Source organism: Anguilla anguilla, chromosome 13 (genome assembly GCF_013347855.1).
Source record: "Anguilla anguilla isolate fAngAng1 chromosome 13, fAngAng1.pri, whole genome shotgun sequence".
NCBI lineage: Eukaryota > Metazoa > Chordata > Actinopteri > Anguilliformes > Anguillidae > Anguilla > Anguilla anguilla.
In genome coordinates, this window is record NC_049213.1 from 2,515,732 (window position 1) to 2,543,674 (window position 27,943).

General features: G+C 42.7%; 1 protein-coding gene across 1 annotated transcript; it reads right to left on the reverse strand.

The window, feature by feature from the left end:
• Positions 1-10,434: 10,434 nt before the first annotated feature.
• LOC118211342 (neurogenic differentiation factor 4-like) lies at positions 10,435-16,450 on the reverse strand. The gene is made up of 2 exons (XM_035388494.1): positions 16,241-16,450; positions 10,435-11,479 (listed from the first exon to the last, which is right to left on the reverse strand). Exon 2 carries the CDS (start codon positions 11,476-11,478, stop codon positions 10,435-10,437), a length of 1,044 nt encoding a protein of 347 aa, XP_035244385.1. The 5' UTR covers position 11,479; positions 16,241-16,450.
• Positions 16,451-27,943: the final 11,493 nt, after the last annotated feature.

Here is a 27,943-nt window from a genome sequence, read left to right on the forward strand (position 1 = left end):
CAGCTGAGAACATTCTGATCACATTTTTGCTATCTCACACCTCACAGGGCTAAACTGGCATGATATTCTGACATTCCATCCCTGCAATGTACTTTGAGACTTTGAAAGATAAAACTCAAAGGGCATACACGCAGACCATTAACTGCGTGCGATGGGAATGTTCTGAGAAGGGAAACTTGTCGGCTGTGCTGCCTTTGTAGCTGAAACGAATACTCTGATTGACATTCGCCCAGGTTCAGAACACTTTTAAACCATACGGGGATTTTTATTTGTTTATATCACCAAAGCCTGATGCAGAAACGTAAGCCTAGCCGCCCAAGACACCCTGAAACTCACCACCCCATTCCATTCCATTTTTTAACCTGCATGCGTAATAAAATCCACAGCAGCGTAAACGGTCCTAATGGGACTGGGGGGCGCTTTGGGTGAAAGACGGGGGGCCGGAGGGCCGGAGGGCCAGAGGGGAAGAGGGGACGTAAATTGGGGGACCCCGCAGAGAAGAACGCAGCCCTCGTGTGGGGTTCACCTGTTCCCCAGACCCCAGTTCCCACGTGCCTGGCTGTGCGCCCTGCCAGCGGCCTGTGACTGATGGCTGCTGCTCAGACCCAAAGCGAGCCGGCAAACAAAGGAGAGGTTAAAAAGCGCCCCGCGCCCCTGAAACGCCACGGGACGGCCCGCGGCCGCCATCGCTGGAGAGAGCAGACGCAGGGCTGTGCTCAGCTGCGGGAGAGACACGCTGCTGCACCTCCAAGTCTCGCAGCGAGTCCCACAAGCACACCAGCTGGTCTAGCAATTCATTCGAGAGAAAACACTGGGGGTAACGTGTATCCCTGTCTCCTGCCAAATCTTACTCTTACACTTTAGAGACACAAACCAGTACTGTCAACATCGTTACTTGGTTTAGCCACAAAAAAAACTGACTATATAATAAAGTTTAATTACTACAAACGTGAAGTTTAATTCATGTAAAGTTTTATTAATGCAAAGTTTTTTTATTTGTCTTATTTTAGGTTCAAGTAAATCAGTAATGAATGATATATTTGGCAGGGTTAGAAATGTTATTTTTTCAGCCTAGTTGCTGAGGAATATTATTCTAACTCTAGTTCAGTGATGGAGTGAGTCCGTAATGACAGGGACATGTGAAAAGGAAGAGAAATGAAAAGCATTTACATGGTCTGCACTGAGAAGGTCCTGGGTTCGATTCCGGACTGGGGCCCTTCTGCGTGGAGTTTGCATGTTGCGTGTGTCTGTGTGGATTTCCTCTGGGTACTCCAGTTTCCTCCCACAGCCCAAAGACATTAGGTTAGGTTAGGTTAATTGGAGACTCTAAATTGCCCCTAGGTATAAGTTATTGAGTGACTGGTGTGTGTGCCCTGCGATGGACTGGCAACCTGTCCAGGGGTGCATTCCTGCCTCTCGCCAAATGCATGCTGGGATAGGCTCCAGCCCCTTCCCCACTTTAAGTTCGGAACACATTATTAAAATGCAGTGAGATGCCTGGCTACCTGGAGGAGCTGTCGTATTTGGCCTGTGTGCCCCCACCTGTAACACTGCTACACTGATGATGCTGCTGCTCATGGCCTTGCCATGAGACTGAGAACAGGGAGAAGTTGTATTCAGATAAAGGGCTTTTGGGCAGTTTGCAGAAGTCTGCCTCTTATCAGACCCTCAAAGGAAAACAGACTGTTTACTGTTTACTGTTTACTGTGCTGACAGGGAGTCAGCAGGTGTGATAATGAGACAGTGTTCAGTTACAAAGTATCTGATTGGATCAGCATTATGTGAAGTTTAGGTTCTCCATAATACAGTGTAATCATGTTTTGTATTGTTAGAAAACTGATGTCATGCGGAACAAGTTGGTGCCTTTGGTGGTGGGGTGCTGACTAAAGATCTTAATACCAATGGGTCAGCACCCAGCCAGATACAAAGATTAACCCGGTGTGATATGCTTACAGAGGTAGTGCAAGCAGAATCATTAATCCATACTGTTTTGCCATGATTGTGTCTTTATTTGATGACTTGGTGTTTTGCTTTCATCGTTTTGTATATAAGGGGAAATGTGTAGTGATTCGAGGAGTCTGGTCACTGCGGTCTCCTGCACATATAAGTCATTTATGCATATAGCCATTTCACCACTCACACTTTGCACCATTGTATATTGTCATTATTACTAGACACACTGAACAATAAACTGCATTCATTTTTATCCTTCCATTCCTCTTGACTCTTGCCTCTGCACACCCAGCAGTTTTAAGTTCTACATACACAAAAAACTTAGCATATCTACACCCCGTAGTCAGTCGTCTATACGCTAGTGTCGTAGCAGGAATTTATGTATTTATGCAGGCAACACAAGCCAAAGACATGCCTGCATCTACCAAGTTAGATAGCGATTCGTATGAAGCCACATTACTGCCAGATATCAGTCTCTTCTGTCTATACATAACTGTTAGCACAGAGGAAAGGTTAACACACTATTTTTGGGAGTCTGATAACTGAGATAGCATTAAATTAATCCCGTTCCAGTAGCACCGGGTAAGACTACACGCGCTCCTTCACCACTCAGATACTTCTGCTGTTTGGTTTGCGGATGGGTTTCTTACAGTTGGTGACCTCGATGGGGTGAGTTTTGGTTTCTTGCGGTTGGTGAACTTGACGCACCGTTTGGTGTATCTGGGGTTTCTTACAGGGCCTTGGCATGCCAAATTTTGCCAATTAATTTACATTAGCCTAATGTCCTTTTCCACTCAAAATGAAAATTATTTTCTTTTAATGGCCTGATCTTTTGGAAATTATATTTGGTTCACAGTTAATGTTGCCACAGCCATTTGCATATAAGCATTTGGTTGCATTGAAATTCAATGTAATGTGGAAATTAACAGTGTAATTTCAAACAAACATCAGACGTATGGAAATAACTATGTAAAATAAGAACACATTTAAGAATGGAATACACAGAAGAACATAGTACTCTCCAAATATAATAATCATATAATACACAGTGAAACCTTTTGTTTCAAAAATGCATTTTTAATTCAAAAACATTTTAAATCTTATTAGCATATTTCCCTTAAAAAAGTGGGTGACAGTTTGATTGGTACAAAAATACAATGGGTACAACGGGTCATCGTACAATGGGTCATCATCGTACAGCGGGTGTGACATCATTTCTCTCTGTTTTCTAATATGCATCATCCTACAGACAGACAGTGACAACAATAGAAGCAGCTTCAGATTTTTTAAAAACATTTTCATTTTGTTACAATTAAAATAAGTGTGTTTCATGTAAAAATTGAGATTGCATAGTTGGTTGAATTATTGCCTTGTGCACTATCAACAGTGCTTGTACAATTAAAGGAGAAGGTCAAAGCCTACGTAACACAGGCGTGTTCCATATCAGTAATGACACATTTTATTTATAGAGCATATTTCATAGCATAGATAGTTAACAGTGCTTCACAATGGGAAGAATACGAGCACTCTTTGCAAAGTAAGATTATCAGAGAAGGACTGGGAGAAGACTGGGCTTTGTTTTAGACCACTGGTAGACCACCTGATTCGAGAAGCCAAGCTATGGGCTGAAGAACAGGCCTGGATGCTGGTATGTTGGGTCAGGTGTTTTACATCTGGACCGAAACAAAAGTCTGCTCACGCTCGGGCTCCTCTCAGATACAACCCAGCAGCTCCACCCCAACGCCTCTCGACTGCTCATCCAGGCAGCAGAATCCCAACTTAAATCTGAAACTCATTTTGACAAATTTGACAAAACTTTGTTTGAGAATACAGGAAAGTCAAGGAGTCAAGCCTGTTTTTAGGAGTCAAGCTACGAGCCTGTTTTTAGGAGTGTAGCTATCAACCTTGTTTTTATAAGTCAAGTTACGAGCCTGTTTTTAGGAGTGTAGCTACGAGCCTGTTTTTAGGAGTCAAGCTACGAGCCTGTTTTTAGGAGTGTAGCTACGAGCCTGTTTTTAGGAGTGTAGCTACGAGCCTGTTTTTAGGAGTGTAGCTACTAGCCTGTTTTAGGAGTGTAGCTACGAGCCTGTTTTAGGAGTGTAGCTACGAGCCTGTTTTAGGAGTGAGGCTACGAGCCTGTTTTAGGAGTGTAGCTATCAACCTTGTTTTTAGGAGTTAAGCTACGAGCCTGTTTTTAGGAGTGTAGCTACGAGCCTGTTTTTAGGAGTCAAGCTACTAGCCTGTTTTTAGGAGTGTAGCTACGAGCCTGTTTTTAGGAGTGTAGCTACGAGCCTGTTTTTAGGAGTCAAGCTACGAGCCTGTTTTTAGGAGTGTAGCTACGAGCCTGTTTTTAGGAGTGTAGCTACTAGCCTGTTTTTAAGAGTCAAGCTACGAGCCTGTTTTTAGGAGTTAAGCTACGAGCCTGTTTTAGGAGTGTAGCTACAAGCCTGTTTTTAGGAGTCAAGCTACTAGCCTGTTTTTAGGAGTGTAGCTACTAGCCTGTTTTTAGGAGTCAAGCTACGAGCCTGTTTTTAGGAGTGTAGCTACGAGCCTGTTTTTAGGAGTGTAGCTACTAGCCTGTTTTTAGGAGTGTAGCTACGAGCCTGTTTTAGGAGTGTAGCTACGAGCCTGTTTTAGGAGTGTAGCTATCAACCTTGTTTTTAGGAGTTAAGCTACGAGCCTGTTTTAGGAGTGAGGCTACGAGCCTGTTTTAAGAGTGTAGCTATCAACCTTGTTTTTATAAGTCAAGTTACGAGCCTGTTTTTAGGAGTGTAGCTATCAACCTTGTTTTTATAAGTCAAGTTACGAGCCTGTTTTTAGGAGTGTAGCTACGAGCCTGTTTTTAGGAGTCAAGCTACGAGCCTGTTTTTAGGAGTGTAGCTACGAGCCTGTTTTTAGGAGTGTAGCTACGAGCCTGTTTTTAGGAGTGTAGCTACTAGCCTGTTTTAGGAGTGTAGCTACGAGCCTGTTTTTAGGAGTGTAGCTACGAGCCTGTTTTTAGGAGTCAAGCTACGAGCCTGTTTTTAGGAGTGTAGCTACGAGCCTGTTTTTAGGAGTCAAGCTACGAGCCTGTTTTTAGGAGTGTAGCTACGAGCCTGTTTTTAGGAGTGTAGCTACTAGCCTGTTTTTAAGAGTCAAGCTACGAGCCTGTTTTTAGGAGTTAAGCTACGAGCCTGTTTTAGGAGTGTAGCTACGAGCCTGTTTTTAGGAGTCAACCTAGGAGCCTGTTTTTAGGAGTGTAGCTACGAGCCTGTTTTTAGGAGTGTAGCTACGAGCCTGTTTTTAGGAGTGTAGCTACGAGCCTGTTTTTAGGAGTGTAGCTACTAGCCTGTTTTAGGAGTGTAGCTACGAGCCTGTTTTTAGGAGTGTAGCTACAAGCCTGTTTTTAGGAGTCAAGCTACTAGCCTGTTTTTAGGAGTGTAGCTACTAGCCTGTTTTTAGGAGTCAAGCTACGAGCCTGTTTTTAGGAGTGTAGCTACGAGCCTGTTTTTAGGAGTGTAGCTACTAGCCTGTTTTTAGGAGTGTAGCTACGAGCCTGTTTTAGGAGTGAGGCTACGAGCCTGTTTTAAGAGTGTAGCTATCAACCTTGTTTTTATAAGTCAAGTTACGAGCCTGTTTTTAGGAGTGTAGCTATCAACCTTGTTTTTATAAGTCAAGTTACGAGCCTGTTTTTAGGAGTGTAGCTACGAGCCTGTTTTTAGGAGTCAAGCTACGAGCCTGTTTTTAGGAGTGTAGCTACGAGCCTGTTTTTAGGAGTGTAGCTACGAGCCTGTTTTTAGGAGTGTAGCTACTAGCCTGTTTTAGGAGTGTAGCTACGAGCCTGTTTTAGGAGTGTAGCTATCAACCTTGTTTTTAGGAGTTAAGCTACGAGCCTGTTTTAGGAGTGAGGCTACGAGCCTGTTTTAGGAGTGTAGCTATCAACCTTGTTTTTAGGAGTTAAGCTACGAGCCTGTTTTTAGGAGTGTAGCTACGAGCCTGTTTTTAGGAGTCAAGCTACTAGCCTGTTTTTAGGAGTGTAGCTACGAGCCTGTTTTTAGGAGTGTAGCTACGAGCCTGTTTTTAGGAGTCAAGCTACGAGCCTGTTTTTAGGAGTGTAGCTACGAGCCTGTTTTTAGGAGTGTAGCTACTAGCCTGTTTTTAAGAGTCAAGCTACGAGCCTGTTTTTAGGAGTTAAGCTACGAGCCTGTTTTAGGAGTGTAGCTACAAGCCTGTTTTTAGGAGTCAAGCTACTAGCCTGTTTTTAGGAGTGTAGCTACTAGCCTGTTTTTAGGAGTCAAGCTACGAGCCTGTTTTTAGGAGTGTAGCTACGAGCCTGTTTTTAGGAGTGTAGCTACTAGCCTGTTTTTAGGAGTGTAGCTACGAGCCTGTTTTAGGAGTGTAGCTACGAGCCTGTTTTAGGAGTGTAGCTATCAACCTTGTTTTTAGGAGTTAAGCTACGAGCCTGTTTTAGGAGTGAGGCTACGAGCCTGTTTTAAGAGTGTAGCTATCAACCTTGTTTTTATAAGTCAAGTTACGAGCCTGTTTTTAGGAGTGTAGCTATCAACCTTGTTCTTATAAGTCAAGTTACGAGCCTGTTTTTAGGAGTGTAGCTACGAGCCTGTTTTTAGGAGTCAAGCTACGAGCCTGTTTTTAGGAGTGTAGCTACGAGCCTGTTTTTTGGAGTGTAGCTACGAGCCTGTTTTTAGGAGTGTAGCTACTAGCCTGTTTTAGGAGTGTAGCTACGAGCCTGTTTTAGGAGTGTAGCTATCAACCTTGTTTTTAGGAGTTAAGCTACGAGCCTGTTTTAGGAGTGTAGCTACGAGCCTGTTTTAGGAGTGAGGCTACGAGCCTGTTTTAGGAGTGTAGCTATCAACCTTGTTTTTAGGAGTTAAGCTACGAGCCTGTTTTAGGAGTGTAGCTACGAGCCTGTTTTAGGAGTGTAGCTACGAGCCTGTTTTTAGGAGTGTAGCTATGAGCCTGTTTTAGGAGTGTAGCCACGAGCCTGTTTTTAGGAGTCAAGCTACTAGCCTGTTTTTAGGAGTCAAGCTACGAGCCTGTTTTTAGGAGTCAAGCTACGAGCCTGTTTTTAGGAGTCAAGCTACAAGCCTGTTTTTAGGAGTGTAGCTACGAGCCTGTTTTTATGAGTCGAGCTACGAGCCTGTTTTTAGGAGTGTAGCTACGAACCTGTTTTTAGGAGTGTAGCTACGAGCCTGTTTTTATGAGTCAAGCTACGAGCCTGTTTTTAGGAGTCTAGCTACTAGCCTGTTTTTAGGAGTCAAGCTACAAGCCTGTTTTTAGGAGTTAAGCTACGAGCCTGTTTTAGGAGTGTAGCTACAAGCCTGTTTTTAGGAGTCAAGCTACTAGCCTGTTTTTAGGAGTGTAGCTACTAGCCTGTTTTTAGGAGTCAAGCTACGAGCCTGTTTTTAGGAGTGTAGCTACGAGCCTGTTTTTATGAGTCAAGCTACGAGCCTGTTTTTAGGAGTGTAGCTACTAGCCTGTTTTTCGGAGTCAAGCTACAAGCCTGTTTTTAGGAGTTAAGCTACGAGCCTGTTTTAGGAGTGTAGCTACAAGCCTGTTTTTAGGAGTCAAGCTACTAGCCTGTTTTTAGGAGTGTAGCTATGAGCCTGTTTTTAGGAGTGTAGCTACGAGCCTGTTTTTAGGAGTGTAGCTACGAGCCTGTTTTTAGGAGTCAACCTAGGAGCCTGTTTTTAGGAGTGTAGCTACGAGCCTGTTTTTAGGAGTGTAGCTACGAGCCTGTTTTTAGGAGTGTAGCTACGAGCCTGTTTTAGGAGTGTAGCTACGAGCCTGTTTTTAGGAGTGTAGCTACGAGCCTGTTTTAGGAGTGTAGCTACGAGCCTGTTTTTAGGAGTGTAGCTACCAGCCTGTTTTTAGGAGTGTAGCTACGAGCCTGTTTTTAGGAGTGTAGCTACGAGCCTGTTTTAGGAGTGTAGCTACGAGCCTGTTTTTAGGAGTGTAGCTACCAGCCTGTTTTTAGGAGTGTAGCTACGAGCCTGTTTTTAGGAGTGTAGCTACGAGCCTGTTTTTAGGAGTCAAGCTACGAGCCTGTTTTTAGGAGTCAAGCTATGAGCCTGTTTTTAGGAGTGTAGCTACGAGCCTGTTTTAGGAGTGTAGCTACAAGCCTGTTTTTAGGAGTCAAGCTACTAGCCTGTTTTTAGGAGTGTAGCTATGAGCCTGTTTTTAGGAGTGTAGCTACGAGCCTGTTTTTAGGAGTGTAGCTACGAGCCTGTTTTTAGGAGTCAACCTAGGAGCCTGTTTTTAGGAGTGTAGCTACGAGCCTGTTTTTAGGAGTGTAGCTACGAGCCTGTTTTTAGGAGTGTAGCTACGAGCCTGTTTTAGGAGTGTAGCTACGAGCCTGTTTTTAGGAGTGTAGCTACGAGCCTGTTTTAGGAGTGTAGCTACGAGCCTGTTTTTAGGAGTGTAGCTACCAGCCTGTTTTTAGGAGTGTAGCTACGAGCCTGTTTTTAGGAGTGTAGCTACGAGCCTGTTTTAGGAGTGTAGCTACGAGCCTGTTTTTAGGAGTGTAGCTACCAGCCTGTTTTTAGGAGTGTAGCTACGAGCCTGTTTTTAGGAGTGTAGCTACGAGCCTGTTTTAGGAGTCAAGCTATGAGCCTGTTTTTAGGAGTCAAGCTATGAGCCTGTTTTTAGGAGTGTAGCTACGAGCCTGTTTTAGGAGTGTAGCTACGAGCCTGTTTTTCGTCCATGTGCTGCAGGACGGCTCGACTGTGGGGCGGCTTTCATCATTAAACTGTCCGTTTGACAGATCTGTGCATGTTTTCTCTCCCTCTCGCTCATCTCTCCACATCGTCCCTCTGTGTGACGTTTAAGCCGCTTAAGTATGTAAGCGCAGGGACTGGACAAAAAGAGGCTTAACACCGAAATCATTTTCATTCTTTCTCAGGATGGGGGGGTCAGGGCATGGGGGGGGGGTGGCAGGGGGTGAGAACTGTTTGGTCCTAACACAGTCAAAACAAAGTGTTGCTTATTTTCACATTTTAAAAGACGATACAAGCTGCAAAAGATCCATAACCGGGAATGCTAACTCCAAGTTAGATTTTCAGTCTGATCAATCAACAATAAATACAGTAAATACAGCACTCCAGGCAATAGAGACATCCTGATTTCTATGCTGTTTTCTCCATGAATGTAAGCCTATCCAATAGTAATACTTTTCAACCTAAATGAAATCATACTGTGAATATCGAATATGATGCAAGTGCTTGACTTTATTCATAATCCTGTAATAAACTAGATGGTGAAATCTGGAATTGATTTCACTTCATGGATTTCAAACCATTTTATTTGCTTAGTCTTTTCTACTCTTACATGTGAAAGACTATATTTTCATGGGAAACCCTCATTTTGGGTATGATATATATACATTTTTATATAAACATGCAATATATAATACCCAGTAGATACCCAGTCTACACCTAATCAACAGTGTTTTAAGTATAAATAATTCAGCATTTTAACATTTTCTTAAGTGCCAAGAAGGAATAAAAATTGACCCAAATGATCATTTCATTAGGAAAAACAGAAAAACAACAAGGTAACAATTAAAATAAATAATTTAAATATGTTGCTAGCAGCTGACATTGTAGATTCAAATCAGAGACACAGTTCAAAAACTCCTAAATACAACAGCAAAACAACATATCACAACAGTAATCCAAATAAATAGTAAATAAAAGTATCAATAAATACATATCATAGTCTTTGAAAATCAGTGACAGCTATTTGTCACAGTCATAGTTCATATGCTGTAACCATGGACACCATAGTTTTCTGGTGACCACGTTGGGTTGGTCAGAAGTGCTGGTTTCCTCCACTGATTTAGATCAGTCCTCCAATCATCATCACAAACATTCTCATTTGTGAAATGCACTGAAGGATTGTGGGTAGAGTTCAAAATGTCCACAGCATAACTCCCCTTTGATGCCTGTGAGACTGTCTGGAATTTCAATTAATCCCACAGTCTGCCCTGAGTAATGTCTTGAAGTATAAATATAACGATACCTTATATAAAAATAATCTGAATAGCCAAATAACATTTGTAGGATGTTTCGTGAACATATTTAGAGAAAAAGAAGAAAAATGGCGATCTAGATCAAAATGGAAAGTTGCATTTGATGGACAGTGGTACAAAAAGAGATGCTGTAGAAACATTGCTACTAAGAGCAGTTATTGACACAAACCAACATCACAAAACACACCACCACTCTGACAGCAGTACCGTTATAAAAACACAGTAATGTTTTGTGCTATCGGAGTAGCACCTGTTGCATTGTACGTGCTAGAGTGCAAATGGGCATGTTTGGGTGACGTGGGCCTTTTCTTCATATCTTCCCAGAATCCGTCCACCGTGGGGTACAGGAACAGAGCCAGAAAGAAGCCTAAATGCACCTTGACAGGAAGGGGCGTGTCAAAAACACAGGAAGTCTCGCTTTATCCCCTCCCCCGGTCCATCGGGGCCCTCGCCCGTCACTCGCTGTAAACGGTGCCCGCCAGTGGGCCGGCGGTGTGGGCGGGGCCAAACGGGGAATCGAAGGGGCCGTCCAGGGCCAGGGGGTAGCGGGCGGGCGGGTAGGCGGGGAGCGCGTGGGGCCCCGGCGGGGGGCCCCCGTACGGGTGGGGGGCGGGGTGGTAGCGGACGCCGTGGATGGCGGGAAAGCTCCGCTCCGCCTCGCCGGGCGACGGCTCCTGCTTGAGGGCGAAGCTGCCGCTGACGCTGAGGGGCGGGGTCAGGGGCCCGTCGTAGGGGGGCGTGCCCGTGCTGCCCTCCACGGGGGAGGGGTTCTCGTAGCTCCCGCCATTATAGCGCTTGGAGTGCAGCAGGCGGGCGGCCTCCACCGAGCCGTAGGGGGGGCTGGGCAGGCCAGGGGAGGGGTAGCTGAGGGGGGGCCCCCGCGGGCCGAGGGGGGGGCCCTGGCCCTTGTCCTCCAGCTGGTCGAGCAGGGCGGGGGCGGGCCCCAGCTGAAGGCAGCCGGCCACCAGGTTGCTGGTTGGCTGCGACAGCCCCTTGCACAGCATCTCCAGGAAGCCGCGGCTCTCGGTGGACTGGCCGCCCTCCAGCGCCTCCGACAGGGCCCAGATGTAGTTGCGGGCGAGGCGCAGGGTCTCGATCTTGGAGAGCTTCTGGGTCTTGGAGTAGCAGGGCATGACGCTGCGCAGGTTCTCCAGGGCGTCGTTCAGCCCGTGCATGCGCGAGCGCTCGCGGGCGTTCGCCTTCACGCGCCGGGCGCGGAACCTCTCCAGCCGAGCCTTCGTCATCTTCTTCTTCTTGGGACCCCGCCGTTTGGGCGCCCTCTCCCCGTCGTCCGGCCCTACCCCGTCCTCTTCCTCCTCCTCCTCCTCTTCCTCCTCCATGTCCTCGCTCCCCAGCTCCCGGTCGCACCTGTCCGTCCCGAACCGCACCCCCTCGGGGCCGCCTTCGCCGTCCTGGGAGCTCAGGTCCTCATCCATCCAGCCCAGGGAACTGGCCAGCTCAGCCACGTCCCGGCAGCTTCCATACGGCTTGGTCATCATTCTGTCCTGCACAGAAAACAGCCCGTTAGCCCGTTAGCACTCCGCACATGGAGCAGCCCGTTAGCGCATTTAACATGGAGCACAGGAAACAGCCTGTTAGCACTCCGCACACGGAGCTATCTAACACAGCAAGCCTGCACAGGAAACAGCCTGTTAGCACTCCGCACATGGAGTTATCTAACACAGCAAGCCTGCACAGGAAACAGCCTGTTAGCACACTGCACATGGAGCTATCTAACACAGCAAGCCTACACAGGAAACAGCCTGTTAGCACTCCGCACATGGAGCTATCTAACACAGCAAGCCTACACAGGAAACAGCCTGTTAGCACTCCGCACATGGAGCTATCTAACACAGCAAGCCTGCACAGGAAACAGCCCGTTAGCCCGTTAGCACTGGGCACATGGAGCTATCTAACACAGCAAGCCTGCACAGGACACAGCCCGTTAGCACTCCGCACATGGAGCTATCTAACACAGCAAGCCTGCACAGGAAACAGCCCTTTAGCACACTGCACATGGAGCTATCTAACACAGCAAGCCTGCACAGGAAACAGCCTGTTAGCCCCACCGCACAGGGAGCTATCTAACACAGCAAGCCTGCACAGGAAACAGCCTGTTAGCCCCACCGCACAGGGAGCTATCTAACACAGCAAGCCTGCACAGGACACAGCCCGTTAGCACTCCGCACAGGGAGCTATCTAACACAGCAAGCCTGCACAGGAAACAGCCCGTTAGCACTCCGCACATGGAGCTATCTAACACAGCAAGCCTGCACAGGAAACAGCCCGTTAGCACTCCGCACAGGGAGCTATCTAACACAGCAAGCCTGCACAGGAAACAGCCTGTTAGCACTCCGCACAGGGAGCTATCTAACACAGCAAGCCTGCACAGGAAACAGCCTGTTAGCACATTAAACATGGAGCTATCTAACACAGCAAGCCTGCACAGGAAACAGCCTGTTAGCACATTAAACATGGAGCTATCTAACACAGCAAGCCTGCACAGGAAACAGCCCATTAGCCCCACCGCACAGGGAGCTATCTAACACAGCAAGCCTGCACAGGAAACAGCCCATTAGCCCCACCGCACAGGGAGCTATCTAACACAGCAAGCCTGCACAGGAAACAGCCTGTTAGCCCCACCGCACAGGGAGCTATCTAACACAGCAAGCCTGCACAGGAAACAGCCCATTAGCCCCACCGCACAGGGAGCTATCTAACACAGCAAGCCTGCACAGGAAACAGCCTGTTAGCCCCACCGCACAGGGAGCTATCTAACACAGCAAGCCTGCACAGGAAACAGCCTGTTAGCGCATTAAACATGGAGCTATCTAACACAGAAAGCCTGCACAGGAAACAGCCTGTTAGCACATTTAACATGGAGCTATCTAACACAGCAAGGGACCATGTTCTCATGTGTGAGGATGTCTATGAAAGTTGTAAACGCTATTTGGGCATCTGGTTCATAACTACGTCCAGATAACTATGACAGAAAATGACTTGTTAGCCCACTGTCCTATGGGGATTATCTAACGGTAATCTCAGAAACAATTAACACATCAAGTAACACATAACAATGTTTATGAATTTTATAGTGAACTTTGGCCTAGATTCAATCAGCATTTGTCCTTAACTTTGATTTACAATTAAATGCACATTTTTGTATTTTTCATCAAATACAAAGTTTGGCGGGTTCGGACTAACCTAAATTAAATCAGCAATCTGTGTCAACAACAAATTTTGATTTAATCAAGGTCAATGCATGCCAAGCTTGGAGTGTGTATTCTTCTTTGTATTCAGGATTCCCTGAGTCATCATAACGAAACTTCTGTGTTTTTCATGAACACGCACGATAAACTAAAGGTTTTAAACAAACATCAGTGTTGTGTATCAGGTTCAGTATGAACATATAACAATGCAGGAGGTCTTTTTTTAAATATAAAATTCCCTATGTGCCTAATAATTCTAGTAATGCTCACAAACTGTTTAAGAAGGTCTGGGTAATTAGTGCAATAAAGATACATGTTCCAAATTAATAATTAATAATTAATAAAAACAAAATGGTTCTGCAGCAACACCTACATTTTTCTAATGGCTAGAAGAGAGTTTGTTGTGGCATTAATAAGCCATGTGTGGACCCAAATGGCAAATGTGCTCAAATGAATGGAAATGAATATCAAAATTCACACCAAGGTCAAGTTATTTCATATTACTTTTTAGAAAATTGCATCCCCATATTCAGGCTCGGTGTATTTAATACTGCTGTTCCAAGGTTAGCGCTGTTGACCCAGTATATGCTGAACAAACCTTCACCTTTGCCCCACAGTGTCTTCACAATGCGTGCCTTCCCATTCATCCTCATCTATAAATCCCCAGGCTTAAATCCATGGTTTAGCAAACACACGTCACTAACAGCATTCAGATAGATCGCATCTCAAATTCTCAAACAATATCCCCTCTATGTTAAAAGGACTCTAGAAACAAGCCAATTAAAATAATTCTAATAATTGTAATAGTTTTTATTTATTCATTCCAGTGTGTACCAGTGATCACAGGCCTTGGTGGGTTTACATCCCAGATGGTGTGCTTGTGGCTTTCCCATTAACCATTGTTAGAGGAAAAAGCTGGGGAAATTAATTCAGCTGAACTATTCTGGTAAAGGCATAACAGTGTAAATGAGAAGACCATTAAAAATGTAAGACGGGAAAAGGCTCCAATGTGAGTAGAGGTGCACAATGCTTTGGACCATGCCCAGTCAAATCTAATACCATTCAGTTAAGGTCAAAGGTGACCCGCCAAAATAAGTTCATTTATGACAGTCTCGTCCGTTAATGAGCCCGACTGACCTTGTACAGCTGACCTTCTCAAAATTGGGCCACGCCCCCTTGACTAATTCGTCAGTTGTAAGGATTTACAACACACAGGTTCTTAGCCTCAGAGCGCCGTCTGACCCTTGACCTTTACTACTACAAATGTAGCGAATCCTCCTTCAAATGTTCTTGCATCTCCTTTCCGCATTTACGGCTTTGGCCAAAGGTTAGTAAATGCGAGGTCTGAATTCAGCACCGTTTTGTGGACAGCTCCCGATAAACTGGGACTGTGGAATCTGGTGCTCGCGCCTAATATTACCATGTTTTATTTCTATTTCATGGTATCTGAATGTAATAATATGCAGTACAGAGTACTTTTCACTAATGGTGTAATTACAAATAGGCCTACTTTTGCTAATCGCTGTTCCGGCTATGTCCTATAAATGGGACAGATTTAAATCACCGTAATCCCAATGAATATCGTGAAATCAATAACTAAATTTAAATGTAAAATACATTTAAACAAGAGTATATAATAAAATATGAAATATATCACAGTGTTACTGATTTCATTTAATCAAATTAACGTCTATCATTGCATTGTACTGTAGTGTATTTTTAGTACACTACGCCAAAACGGCCACTGGAGCTTTGCTGATTGGTCTAAAGACGGACGGGCTCATGCAGTGTTCTGAGAGCAAAGGTTCTCTAGCGAGCGATGCAGGACGGGAGACGGAGCCTACATCTGGGACGCTGCGGGATTTGCCCAGGAAATAAAGCTCCGGCCGCGGATTTAGATCAAGATTAGCCCATATAGCCAAATCAACAAGCACTGTGCCATGGTTTACTAATGCAAAATCAGCAGTCAAATTTTGCAGATTAAGTTATTCGGTGTGTCGTGTACATTTGGTGCGCTACTTCGTGAGTCATTGGCCTACATTTTACCTCTTTTTTTTTTTTTAAAGGCACGTGCACTACAGACAAATCGAAAGCGCGGGCTGTGGCCACTGTCAAATCATTTTGGCTAGACGAGGAAATATGCTATTTCTACATACTGATTACAAAAGATAAGGGTTAATTCCACTTAATTAAATTCTGAAACATGCAGTCTATAGTAAACAGAATTTGGGTTTGTCCTGAACGAAATAATAGTTTGTAGAAATATCGAGTTTGTCCTGTCCGTTAAATGTTGTGAGAGGAAAGAATTATGTCGGCGTGTCCTTCCATTTGAACTAGTTGACAGTGCAAAATATGGGCCGATGTGCCGCCATTAATTTGGAATAATTCTAGCAAACCATTTATATTGCGAAACAAATGGTTAATTTAATCCATTTTAAAAAGCTTAGTTAAATATTAATTGAAATTAGTGTAGCCTACAGAGCTACATGCAGTAATAAGGTCTATACTTCACATGCATGACATTTAATACAATTTGTTTAACGACTGTAACTGTAATAGGGTAGTACTTTCCTTTTCTATATCGATTTTTTCTTTTATTATATTAAGATGATTGAATAAGTACAAGATCAATAAGAATAATATTAATGCCCTCTTCAACCCATTTAAAAATCGTTGTGTAATTTCGGTAGCATATTTTATGCCGATAAATTAAAACCTATTAAATAAAAGACAACACTGCGACTTTAAAATGTATGCAAAAATCAGTCTGGGTCACTGCTTTGACTCAAGATTAATAAAATTAATATCTCCTGTGTTCTTTTTTGTCTGTTAATATAGTTGTATTGTCTCTGGTGGTGCATGTAAATGTGCTATGAAATGATGAAATGTGCTATAAATTAAATATAATGAAATGGTAAAAGCACATTAGGAAAAGCATATGTTTGCTCACAATATTGCTCGTGGACAAGATTGAGCAGTACACTATATCCCATATTTCAGGCGACAGGACTGGCTGCGATAGATAAAACGCGAGATTGGGAGTGATGCATACCTGTTTCACGTAAAGCACACTCTTCTCGTTTTTTCCCGGATTTGTGCAAAATTCCGATAGGTCTAAAGTGACTTCCAGGCTGCAACGTTATCAAAAGCGCACGAGCTGGATCTATACTTCCCAACTCTCCCGTTTGTCTGTCTTCCTCCGCGCGCCTTGCTCTTCTCCAAACCAGTGCTTTTCCTGAGTTATCCACCCGAGCGCGATAAACTTTGCAGACTGGCAGACTGGGGCTCTGGATGTTGCCTTTCTGGAGTAGTGGACAGGCCCCTCCCTCCTCGCCTCCACTTTCAGCTGGTGCCGAAAGCGCGCGTGGCAGACCCGTGGCCAAAAGTGACTGTTGGCAAAATTACGGTTGACGGTTGTGCGCGCGCATGCGTAATGCAATACCAAAGTAGAATTTATTGAATTGAGAAGACATTTGCAAAAACAAAGAGCGTAAGCTATTAGTGCTTTTACATTTAAAGACTGCACTTGACTGAGGATATTTATGTAGAGAAATTATTAAATATAAGCGGCACGTTTCTGCCAAGTGGATAAACGAAGAACAGAAAGTGCGAATAAATATGGTTGAAACGGTTGTTCTACAAGATTGACTAATTCATAGACAGGAATATATCATTATCGGGTTGGCATTCCTAAAAAAAGAATATCAGCCTGTATTAACGCCCAGAATTAGACTCGTAATAACGGAATCGTTCAAAAAAACATTATCTATTAGTAATTTTCACGTGACAGTCTAGGCTACTATTTAGAAACATTATGCCTACATACATTTTTAAAGTTTATTTTTAAGCAATTAACCAGGAATTGGCAAATCAAAAAATTTGGCTGCATTCGATCAAAAAAGAGATGCTTATCAATAGCCTAAAACTATAATGTAGGCCTTCAAGTAACCCACAAAGAACTGTTGCCAGAAAACGGTAGTAACAAATTTGTAAAATACACTTGAAAAATATCGTCAATAACACAAAAGACTGTTCTTACTATTTCACTTAATACTACAAGCTAGCTAACCAACGGGTAACAAATGTGTACAAATCAGGCAAATTTGGCGTGCACTTCTTTTCCCTTATAGTGTAAACTGTGGCTATTGACAAAATATTATGAAGCATCGTAAATTTTATTTTTTTCTAGTTGTTAGGATAACTGTTGGCACGTGTATCAGTAAAAAATGGGCGTTGGAAATTCTGCTGTCCAATTTGATTTCATCTATTTTTGTTTTGTTTTATACTGTACTTTTTAAACAAAAATGACAAATGATGTACAGTATAGCAATGGAAACAGACAACGGGATGATAATTATACGTAAAAAATTGCACCAAAAAAACAAACTCAATACAAGACAACATTACTGAACCACTGAACCTGTTAATCAGACGGATGAAGCCACGTGTTAAAATTGGCTTGTCTCCAGTTCAACCCTCTGTTGAGCTCTCCAAAAGAAGAAGAAAAAAACTTAAAGAAACTACGAGGTCCCGTCCCGGTGTTTCAAGGCTTTTGTCACAGAAAAAGTCAAGCCCGCCAATAAAGGACGTCTTTTGAGAAAGTTTAAATATACATTCGATACATCACCGTCATTTTAATACGAACAGTGTACACATTGTGCCAAGACATCTCTACGATTGGGTTGAACTAGTTTCTAATGGAATGACTTCGATTAATAGACCTACAGTGATTTGTTATTCTTTTCGAACGAGCCGTTTAGCCATTGTAAACCCAACATAGTCCACCGCTATGGAATGTTTTTTGCCCAAGGTTTTTATTTAATCGAATATATTTGCACGTCGTCTGTATTTGCGGAGGCGGGGCGTGTAAACATAATTTAATCCTTACATTTAAATTAAATGACATGTCTTACGCTATATACTAAGGACATGAAGTATTTTATATTCAAACGTTAATTAAATCTGGACTATGAACTATAAAGCGACTTAAACTGTTCTTATCTCGGCACCGAACTATGCAGTTTTGACAGTTAATCTTCCACATTATAATTTTCCCAGGCATCCGCTCGCCCCACCTGTTTCCGTTTATGAACGAATGCCGAGGCATAACAAACGCAACATATGTCCATTCACTGTTGGTTGCATGGCCAAGGGAACTCTTTTGTGATTGTGTAATGCTGCCAGTCTAGGCTTGTGGGCCACACGTGGCCCTGCAATGATCCCATTGTTTGCGCAAGGCTCACATCTGTCCACGCGCACGCTCGAACACACACATACAGAAAGAGAGAGATTTGTTTCGTGTCAAGTTGCAGATGGGGCAAATTGATCATAGACAATCAATTTAGCAAAGTAAAAGTGATAATGATTAGTATTAAATAAAAAGCTTCACCGTTTCCTTAATATATTCTAGATAATACTTTTAATAAGTAAATATTTTAGGGGATGGCATATGATTTATGAAAAGGTTTTGGCAGAATATGGCGTGATGAAAAAAAAAAAAGTAAATAAATGCTTTGCTGTGGTCCAGCAGTTGTCTTGAGCCCACTGTAAATCCTTTCCTTATGAACTTGTTTTCTGTTAAATATTGGGATGGCAGGTATGCCATCGGCAAATTACATCTTGATGGGACAGAGTTTGGCACTTTTTTTCACACACACCCACGTCCCATTCCCGGACCTATTTCTATTCTTGTTTCTCTCCTTAATTTTCCTGTCTCCAATCACACAATTATTGAGAAGCCAGAGTGGCAGAATAACAACCAATTAACATAGAAATATGTGAGGAGACATAAATATCAATGTGGAAACCTATATTAAGATTTAAGATTTATTTACATTTCTTATTTATTCACTGGAACTAATCCATAGCACTTTGAATGTTAGAAACAGAAGCTTAAAAATAGCCCTGTACCTAACAGCTAGCCAGCAAAGCGATGCTAGCATTGGGGTGATATGTGATGTGTGCAATCTGTAGTGTATACAGTGTCCTTTCCAAATGATTGGCCTTTTCAACATGCACGTCCTTCCAAAAGCCAATTCCATTACTGGTCATTAAACTCAATATTAGCAATTTACTGTATTGCAGAGTCATACAACCTTGCTGCAATTACACAAAAACAGCAAAAAATATGTATTTATAAATATATTGCAGTAAATTGCTGGGATTTGATGTTTACTGTAAATTTACCTTTACTGTTTCCCCAATTTAAATAATTTTGCTGTGACCGAGAAACATCACCATAGTGTGTTTTACAGTGATTGGCAGTAGGAAACGGGATAGGCTGGCCTTATAGGCCTGTTTTTAAAAGATTTACTGTAAAAGAGCCTTTGACTATCAAGCAGCATCATTTCTCATTTACTTTGTTATAGTTTTTTCTTCTGAAAACATGAAACATCTTTTATTTTTTAAATTAATCATTTGTATCATGTCAGAATTTGTTTTGGTTTTGTGTTTGTTTTTTTTTGGACATGGCAAAAACATTCATTGCAGTGAAAATGTTTTATTTATTTTTATTTATTATTCATTTTGGTTTATTGAATGCACATGGAATAAAATCTCATTTAGTGAATGTGGGTTTCAGCACAGAAGAATATATGGTTTGTGAGATTAAGACCAGAGACTGCTGTCCACTGCTGGAGACAGAATTGCCAGGTCTTTCAACTTTAAATACATAAGAGCTTTGCCTCAGCAGATTTCAAATGAGTGGTTGATAATACACAGAAAATGATCTGTTTTTGACTTTAATAACTTATTTAACATTGATCAACAGTAGGGGCATTCAAGTTGACAGACTGAAATTGAAAGCAGAAATATTTCATGCTTTCTTTGGTTAGGCAATTCTTCCAGCTCTAAAAAAATGCATGGACTGACTGAGAAAATTGTATTTTATAGGCTTACCTTTAACTGGAGTTTTTCAGAAAGTTTTTCGGGAAAGCTTTTACAGTATTACCCTGTCAATATTTAACAGCATTTTATTGATTTTTTTAAAAAATATAATAAAATGTGAGTTAATTCATTCTATGTAAATTGAAAATATAACTTCTTCCACTGCCTCTACACAGTAAGAAAAAAATTAACTATATAGGAAGACACTTCTCTATGATTAATGTATTTTAACCCCAAAAGGGCTTCATATTACAAGTGAAGATACTATAAATATTATTTTGGGACACTATTTAACTGTGCATGTATTTCCTCAGTTTTGAGTTATGGTTGTTGACATTCTGAACCCATGAGTACCATGGAAACAGAATAGTACAACATTCACATTTGGATGGTGATGGATGTCTGTCTTTTTCTAGTTATGGAAACATACATCTACAATTTAGAGGCTGCAATTAAAGTTAAATCTTAAAGTTAATCCAATAGTTATTAAAAGGACAACAGAAAGTTTTTTTTGTTGTGTCACAGACATATTATCCTTGGTAAATTCTTCAGCCAAATTTTAAATTATGCTTGTCTGCTCTGTAAGCTGTGATCTTCATTTCTAATAAATGACAAAAACATTTTTTTTGGATATCAATGCTGTCTCTACATTATCTAGTGACCTGTAATGTAAGAAAACTAGAGTTATGTGAACAACAGTTCATTCCCAGACTGACAAGCATATGTGTAATATCATTAATACACTAAATGTAAATTAACTTAAATTTACGCCTACCTAGAATGATGGATTCATTCAGCTAACATGCATATAAAATGGAAAAGAATGCAATCAGTAAGTACATAAGAAAAGAAGATTGGTATTGGAATAGGAAGGAAACTAAAGGCACACTAGCCATTTTAGATTCAGCTGTAGGTTCAGCTTCAGGTTCAGCCTCCAGTTCAGCTTTGGATGACTGCCAGCTGTCCTTCAGGCTGGCTGAGGCATAGTGAAACCTGAGAGTGAGGTGTCAGGACAGTAGAGGAAATGTACTGACAACATAGATGTGGTCTGAGAAACTGTGGGGTGATGGAACCGGGAGCCTACATGCAAAGAGAAGAGAGGAGAGGGCCAAGTAGGGGGCCTTGAGGGACACCTATAGGAACACAGTGGGGTCTAGACAAACCACTATTCCACAAAACTGTATAAAAAAGCTTATAGAGGGGTAAGGACTGCTCTTATGATCCCCAGTGTGGTTAGGATAGGGATGAGGAGCATGTGATCAGCTGTGTCAAAACTTTCGCCCTTTATTTTCTTACTTCTTCACATATGCACTTACTACTTCATTTCATCCTCTCTGGCTTTCTGACCGTCCTTCTTTATAAATTTCTTTCATTACTTTTTACTTCACAATTTCCTTACTTACTTGGTTACTACTGATTTCCTTCTTTTCCTCCTCAATTCCTTCCTTAGTTCTCCTTTCATTCTTCAGATGGTTCTTTGCGTTCACACACCTTTCTCTCATATATTTTTCCGTCAGTATTTTTGTGCGATGTGCAACTGAACTCCTTGCCTGGTGGTACTCTATTGGCTACGTGTGCATGATGAAGACCAAAGTCGAGTTGTACATGTCAGCTAATGAGTTTGTATTAACTTTAGTTTAGAAAACTGCTAGGCAGCAGAGAGAATCATTATAATAATCACATGGGTCTCATTGTTTTCACTGACTGTTATTGGTTCCCTTCACTCCATAAAGTTTGCATGATCTGTGACAAAATCAATGAGACATAACTTTCTTGTATAGACACACTAAAAGAGGCAGTCATCTGTGGAGGGTCAGAACAAAAGGCAAATAGCTAATTCAGAGAGCTGTAGTTGCGTGAGTTTCACAGTTCCTCGTCCGTTCGGTTTTTTGGGGTTTCAATGTGCGGCTTGAGTCCACAGCACAGGGGGAAACTGACAACCAGACCAGCCCTGGCCCTGTCAATGGAGAACTCTCTTCTGGGGGGGGCAATAGAACTTCAGTGCATGTTTTAGCCCCGCCCCCTCTCTCAGCCTCCTGGGGTGCCTGCTGATTGGCTGACTGCCCCTGGGCATGCAGCCCAATAGAATTATAGTCTCACATGGGCCCATATTAGACTTTGCTAATGTTGGAGCAGGTGGTGAGGACTCTGCTTATTACCATGACACAGCGAAGGGAGAAATATAATATAATTAAACAGAAATCAGGTGGCGTGAAGATTTGGTGGGGTAAGGCGATTTGGAGGAGGTTGCTGGGGGGAGCAGCAATAATTTGATTAATCAGTCTGTAAGAAACCCTGAGGGACAATAGAGACTTCTCCCCCAGTCAGTTTAAACGAATCCTATTTGCGCACATAACAGCAAAGCAAAAAATAAAATAAAATCGGGAGGAGTGTTTGTGTCTAATTTGTGACCAGCACCTCTGAAGATTGACAATGCGTTATAGATGCACGTGATCTAAGGAAGGCGTGCTCACTAAGTCACACATGTCTGCCACCAAGTCAGCACAAATGTATTTAGTTTTAGTCATATCGATCATTAATCATCTAAATTGAGTAAATATGGGGTAAAAACATATACACTGTGGAAAATACTTTAGAAATTTATAACATGAATATCGCATTTTGTGCATAAATCATCAAAAATACATAAGGTTGTACTCTTGTCTCTGAAAATAAAAATTATGAGGGAGCGAAAGTTAAAAATAAAAAACATGCAAGAATATGCGTGAAATCCTACTAGAAAAAATGTTAACATGAAAAGTGTTTTATATGGAAAATGCATAACATAATAACAAATTATAGTAGTTTCAAATAGTAAAAAATAGTAGTAAAACCAAATATAAATATATTTTATGACATAACATGAAAAGTGTACTTCATGGGAAATTACACCTGTGGTTTTGGAATCACTGCTCACGGAGGTAAGACTTTGCATTCCGAGGTGTAAAGTTTAAACAATGTATATATTTAAACATATATTTAAATATTTATATATTTAAACGATAAATACATAAAACTGGGGTGCCTCTATTCTCTCAGTCATGATAAATGGATGACTCAGATGCTGACTCAGCGTTTTTGTATAATATTGTTGGTACAACTTTAGTGCAACAGCTGTGCTTGTGTATGCCTCTGACATCCATGTAAGTTGGTCAGTATAATTCCATTACAAGACTGATCATTCTGGTTTCAGACCATATTACTGAAATAATCTAATCTGAATAAGGTGGGAATTGTTTGAACTTCTGTCGTTTATTTACATACATTTTACAATTATTTTATCAAACATTAACCAAACTTATTGTGACTTGCTTTGATGATATTGCAATGTGTAATATCCCCAAATTCAATATTTAAGTGAAAAATAAATGTTTAAGCTCAATTTTCTCCAGTTTTTCTCCAATTTTCTCCAAAAAAATACACTTCATTAAGATTCTGCAGAAATGGTGCATCTGTTTTGTACTGTAGCATTGCGGTCTACCTTAATTCACTGGTTAGAGTTAAAGGAACCAATACTAGTAAAACTGGTTTACTTGCTTACTGGTAAGCACTTTTTAAAAATTTATACGGTTTTTTTTTCATTTCAGCAATGGTTTGCATGGCCCACAAAATTAAAAAATAGAATAGCACTTAAACTTATTGCCAAATGTTCTGTACAAGTCAAAATATTCAGAAGATGTAGAATCATTTTACTTATTGATGATTATACAAACTATGATGTGATGAAAAAATAGTCTTGTAATTCTGCTTCAACATTGCAGTGACACTGACACATTGTTTTATTTTTATCTGTGGGGTAAAAATAAAATAAAAAAAAGAATGACATGTTGTATAAAGGACAGGGTAGTGTTGCCAGAATATTCAGATGTCTCCAGGTGTTTACAGTCTTATCATATCTGAATATCCTCAGACATCTCTCATCCTCCTTCCAGAAACCATTCACAGAGTTTTTTCACATAGTGCTGTATGAAAGAGTAATGACATTCCAAAAAAATGTTGTCTTAAAGTTATGAAAAAATGTAAAAAAATGAAAAAGCAAACCTGATAAATTGAAACTTAGCAATAGCCTGGGCCATCTGCATAAACAGGACTCCCTGACCAGTCTGTGGGAGCTTGGACATATAACCCAGTAATTCACTCAACTATAATCAGGAATCATATGTACATATTGCTCAGTTTTATAGCTGAACACCCAGACAGTGAGCTGTGAATTGGGGGAGGCGCGATATGACCCCATGTGGTAAGGAACGCTGTGCACCTCCTCTCTTGGGGGGTGTGGGGTGGGGGGGGGGGGGGGGGGGTGGGAGGGTTAACGGATTTATTTTTCGCTCACCTGAAGCTCCCCAGCCCCTGCCTGCCCCTGCCTGCCCCTGGGGCCAGGGTCCCAACATCACACCTGCTGCCTGGAGCAGGGCACTCCTCCGGGCCTTCCACGGGACCCCTCTCTACAACGTTCTACTACGGTTACCAACAATGACTATATATTAGTTCCTTTTGTATTTATTGATTTTTATTGACTTAATCAGCTGAAATTGATTGATTCTATTAGGAAAAAATTGTTCCTTCTCATTTTTATACCATTTTTGCACCAATTTTGGTTATTTTTGTCATTTTGAACCGTAACTTAATCAAATGTTTGTCCCTAGCTTTGTCTTGCTTTTAAAATGGTATGGTCAGGCAGTGTAGACATCTGAAACTGATTTAGAATGAAAGCTAGCTTTATGCAAGATTCGCCGTTACTCATGTTACCTAGCTAATATTAAAAAAAAAAAAATTTTAATTAGTAAAAATTAGTATTTTTGTTCAATATTTGATGTACCATCATTTTATTACTTCCTATTGTTTATGACTGTTTGTTTTTCCCATGTTCTCTCTGTATAGCCCTTCTTGTCCCTTTGCTTAACAATGTTTGTGAAACACACTGACCTACAAGAAACTGCCACAGGTCTACAGTTACTAATGTATCTCTGTCCCTTTAAGAAAATCCAGTTTTGCCTTGCTTATCCATGGTTTCCTTGCTACACTTGTTGCTTTGGGCAATTTATTTCCTTTTGTAGTTCGAATCCTGTATGCAGGGCCTGTAAGTATGAATCCTGTATGCAGGGGCTATTGACAGCCTACCCTGATCTAAGATGACAGTGGTCTATATGTAGGGATGTGAATAGCAGGAAAAAATGAGCTTTGGATAGTCAATGGCTGTTAGCAATAAATATTCAACGTGTGTGTGTTTGTGCATGTGTGCGTGTGTGTTTTTGTGTGTGTGTGTGTGAGTGTGTGCGTGTGTGTGTGCGTGTGCGTGCATGTGAGTGTATGTGTGTGTATGTGTGCGTGTGTGTGTGCGTGTGTGTGTGTATGTGTGCGTGTGTCTGTGCATGTGCGTGTGTGTGTGTGTTCGTGTGTGTGTGTGTGTGAGTGTGAGTGTGAGTGTGTGTGTGTGTGTGTGTGTTTTTGTGTGTGTGTGTGTGTGTGTGTGTGTGCGTGTGTGTGTATGTGTGCGTGTGTGTGTGCGTGTGTGTGTGTGTGTTCGTGTGTGTGTGAGTGTGTGTGTGTGTGAGTGTGAGAGTGAGAGTGAGTGTGTGTCTGTGCATGTGCGTGTGTGTGTGTGTGTGAGTGTGAGAGTGAGAGTGAGTGTGTGTCTGTGCATGTGAGTGTGTGTGTGTGTGTGTGAGTGTGAGAGTGAGTGTGTGTGTGTGTGTGTGTGAGTGTGTGAGTGTGAGTGTGTGTCTCTGTGTCAGACAGAGACTCAGGGGGCTTGTTGTATAAGGCAGTGGGGCGTGTCCCTGTAGGTTTGGGGTGACGCAGGTTTTAAGTGTGCAGTTGAGTGGAGCTGCAGATGAGAGATTGCATGGCCCTGTGGGAGAGACGCAGGCTGAGATCTGGGGGGGGGGGGGGGCTGGGGGTGCAGGGGGGCGCAGAGCAGGCCACACAGGGACTGAAGGGGGCTGAGGGGGGCGGGGGGGGGGGGGGGGGGCGCAGGGCACACAGGGGGACTGAGGGGGGTGGGGGGGGGCGCAGAGCAGGGCACACAGGGGGGCTGAGGGGGGCTGAGGGGGGCGGGGGGGGGGGGCGCAGGGCACACAGGGGGACTGAGGGGGGCTGAGGGGGGTGGGGGGGGGGGGTAGCGCAGGGCACACAGAGGGACTGAGGAGGGCGGGGTGGACTTTTGACCTCACACTGTCTCCATTCATGCTCGGGAGGGGAAACACGAGCGTCCCTTTCACTGGGCTCCTCTGGGGGTCCCCGGCAGGAGCGCTTCTGGGTCACTTCCTCCGTGGTGCGCAGGGAAGTTTAATCTATTAATGTGTCTCTCAATACGCTGAGCACACACGGGACCCGCGTTTAATCACAATCAAGCCGTTATTTAAATTGAATTCACAGGGCACTCGCAACCGCCACCACTTTGGAAAGGACGGTGCTGATTGAACAGGCCTATACATCAGCTCTGTTAAAAAGTTAGTCAAATTAAGGACAAATGTTGATTGAATCCCGACTCGAGAGTTAAACTAATCCATTAACTATTCACCATGAAACCACAAAGCCTTTTGTTTCCAGATTTTTAATAAGCTTTTTCTCCCAAAGGTCCCATACATGTTAGAAGGTGCTTTGTCTACATTAAGAGGGAAGGCCCACTGTGTTTGCACATAAGAAGATAAGGATACACAATGATGAGAACTTTTGCTCAGATCGCTGTGACGCTTGGATAATCATTTCTGTGTGTTAGGCTGTCTTTCTGTAGGTAATGCACAGTTCACTGCTTCCCAAACTGGGCTTGGAACGGGATAGGAACAGGATATGGGATATGTGAAGAAAACATTTTACACGCTTTCAAAGTCTATTACACATTCATACATGCACATCAACATTTAAACCTGTGAAATCAAACAATTAAACTGCACCTGTTATAGGTGCTGCTCTATTTACATTGAAGGGGCAGTTGCTTTGAAATATTTCTGAATACTGAATGTTTAAATCAGGCTTCCTTTTAATAAGGGGTGGGTTGTTTAAAATGTATTTATAAAGGTTTGGGCACCCCTGATGTAGCTCCCTGTTGTCATCCCAGTTAAAGGAAAGTGCTTTAAAATCGTGAGATTTCTCCCCTCAAAATTTCGCAGGACATCTCAGGCTTGGTGAGATGCTCTGCTTCCCAGCCGAGTCCTACTCTGTTTCACCCTCCCCCACCCTGCATGGCACCACAGGGTCACCCTCTTCACCCACACCACACACTCACACACACACCACAAACTCACCCACACACACCACACACTCACCCACACACACACACACACACACACACACAATACACACACATACACACACATACAGAAACCCACACACACACACACACACACCACACACACACACACATGCACACACATACAGAAACCCACACACACACACACACACACAATACACACACATACAGAAACCCACACACACACACACACCACACACACACACACCACAAACTCACCCACACACACCACACACTCACCCACACACACACACACACACACACACACATGCACACACTACACACACACACACACCATACACACACTCACACACACACAGAAACCCACACCCACACCACACACTCACACACACACACCACAAACTCACCCACACACACACACACTCACCCACACACACACACACACACACACACACAATACACACACACAGCACAAACTCACCCACACACACCACACACTCACACACACACACCACACACTCACCCACACCACACACTCACACACACACCACAAACTCACCCACACACACCACACACTCACCCACACACCACACACTCACCCACACACACACACAATACACACACATACAGAAACCCACACACACACACACCACACAC

Coding starts and splice junctions, on each gene's coding strand:
- LOC118211342 (XM_035388494.1), bottom strand. CDS start 11,478: ATGATGACCAAGCCGTATGGAAGCTGCCGGGACGTGGCTGAGCTGGCC.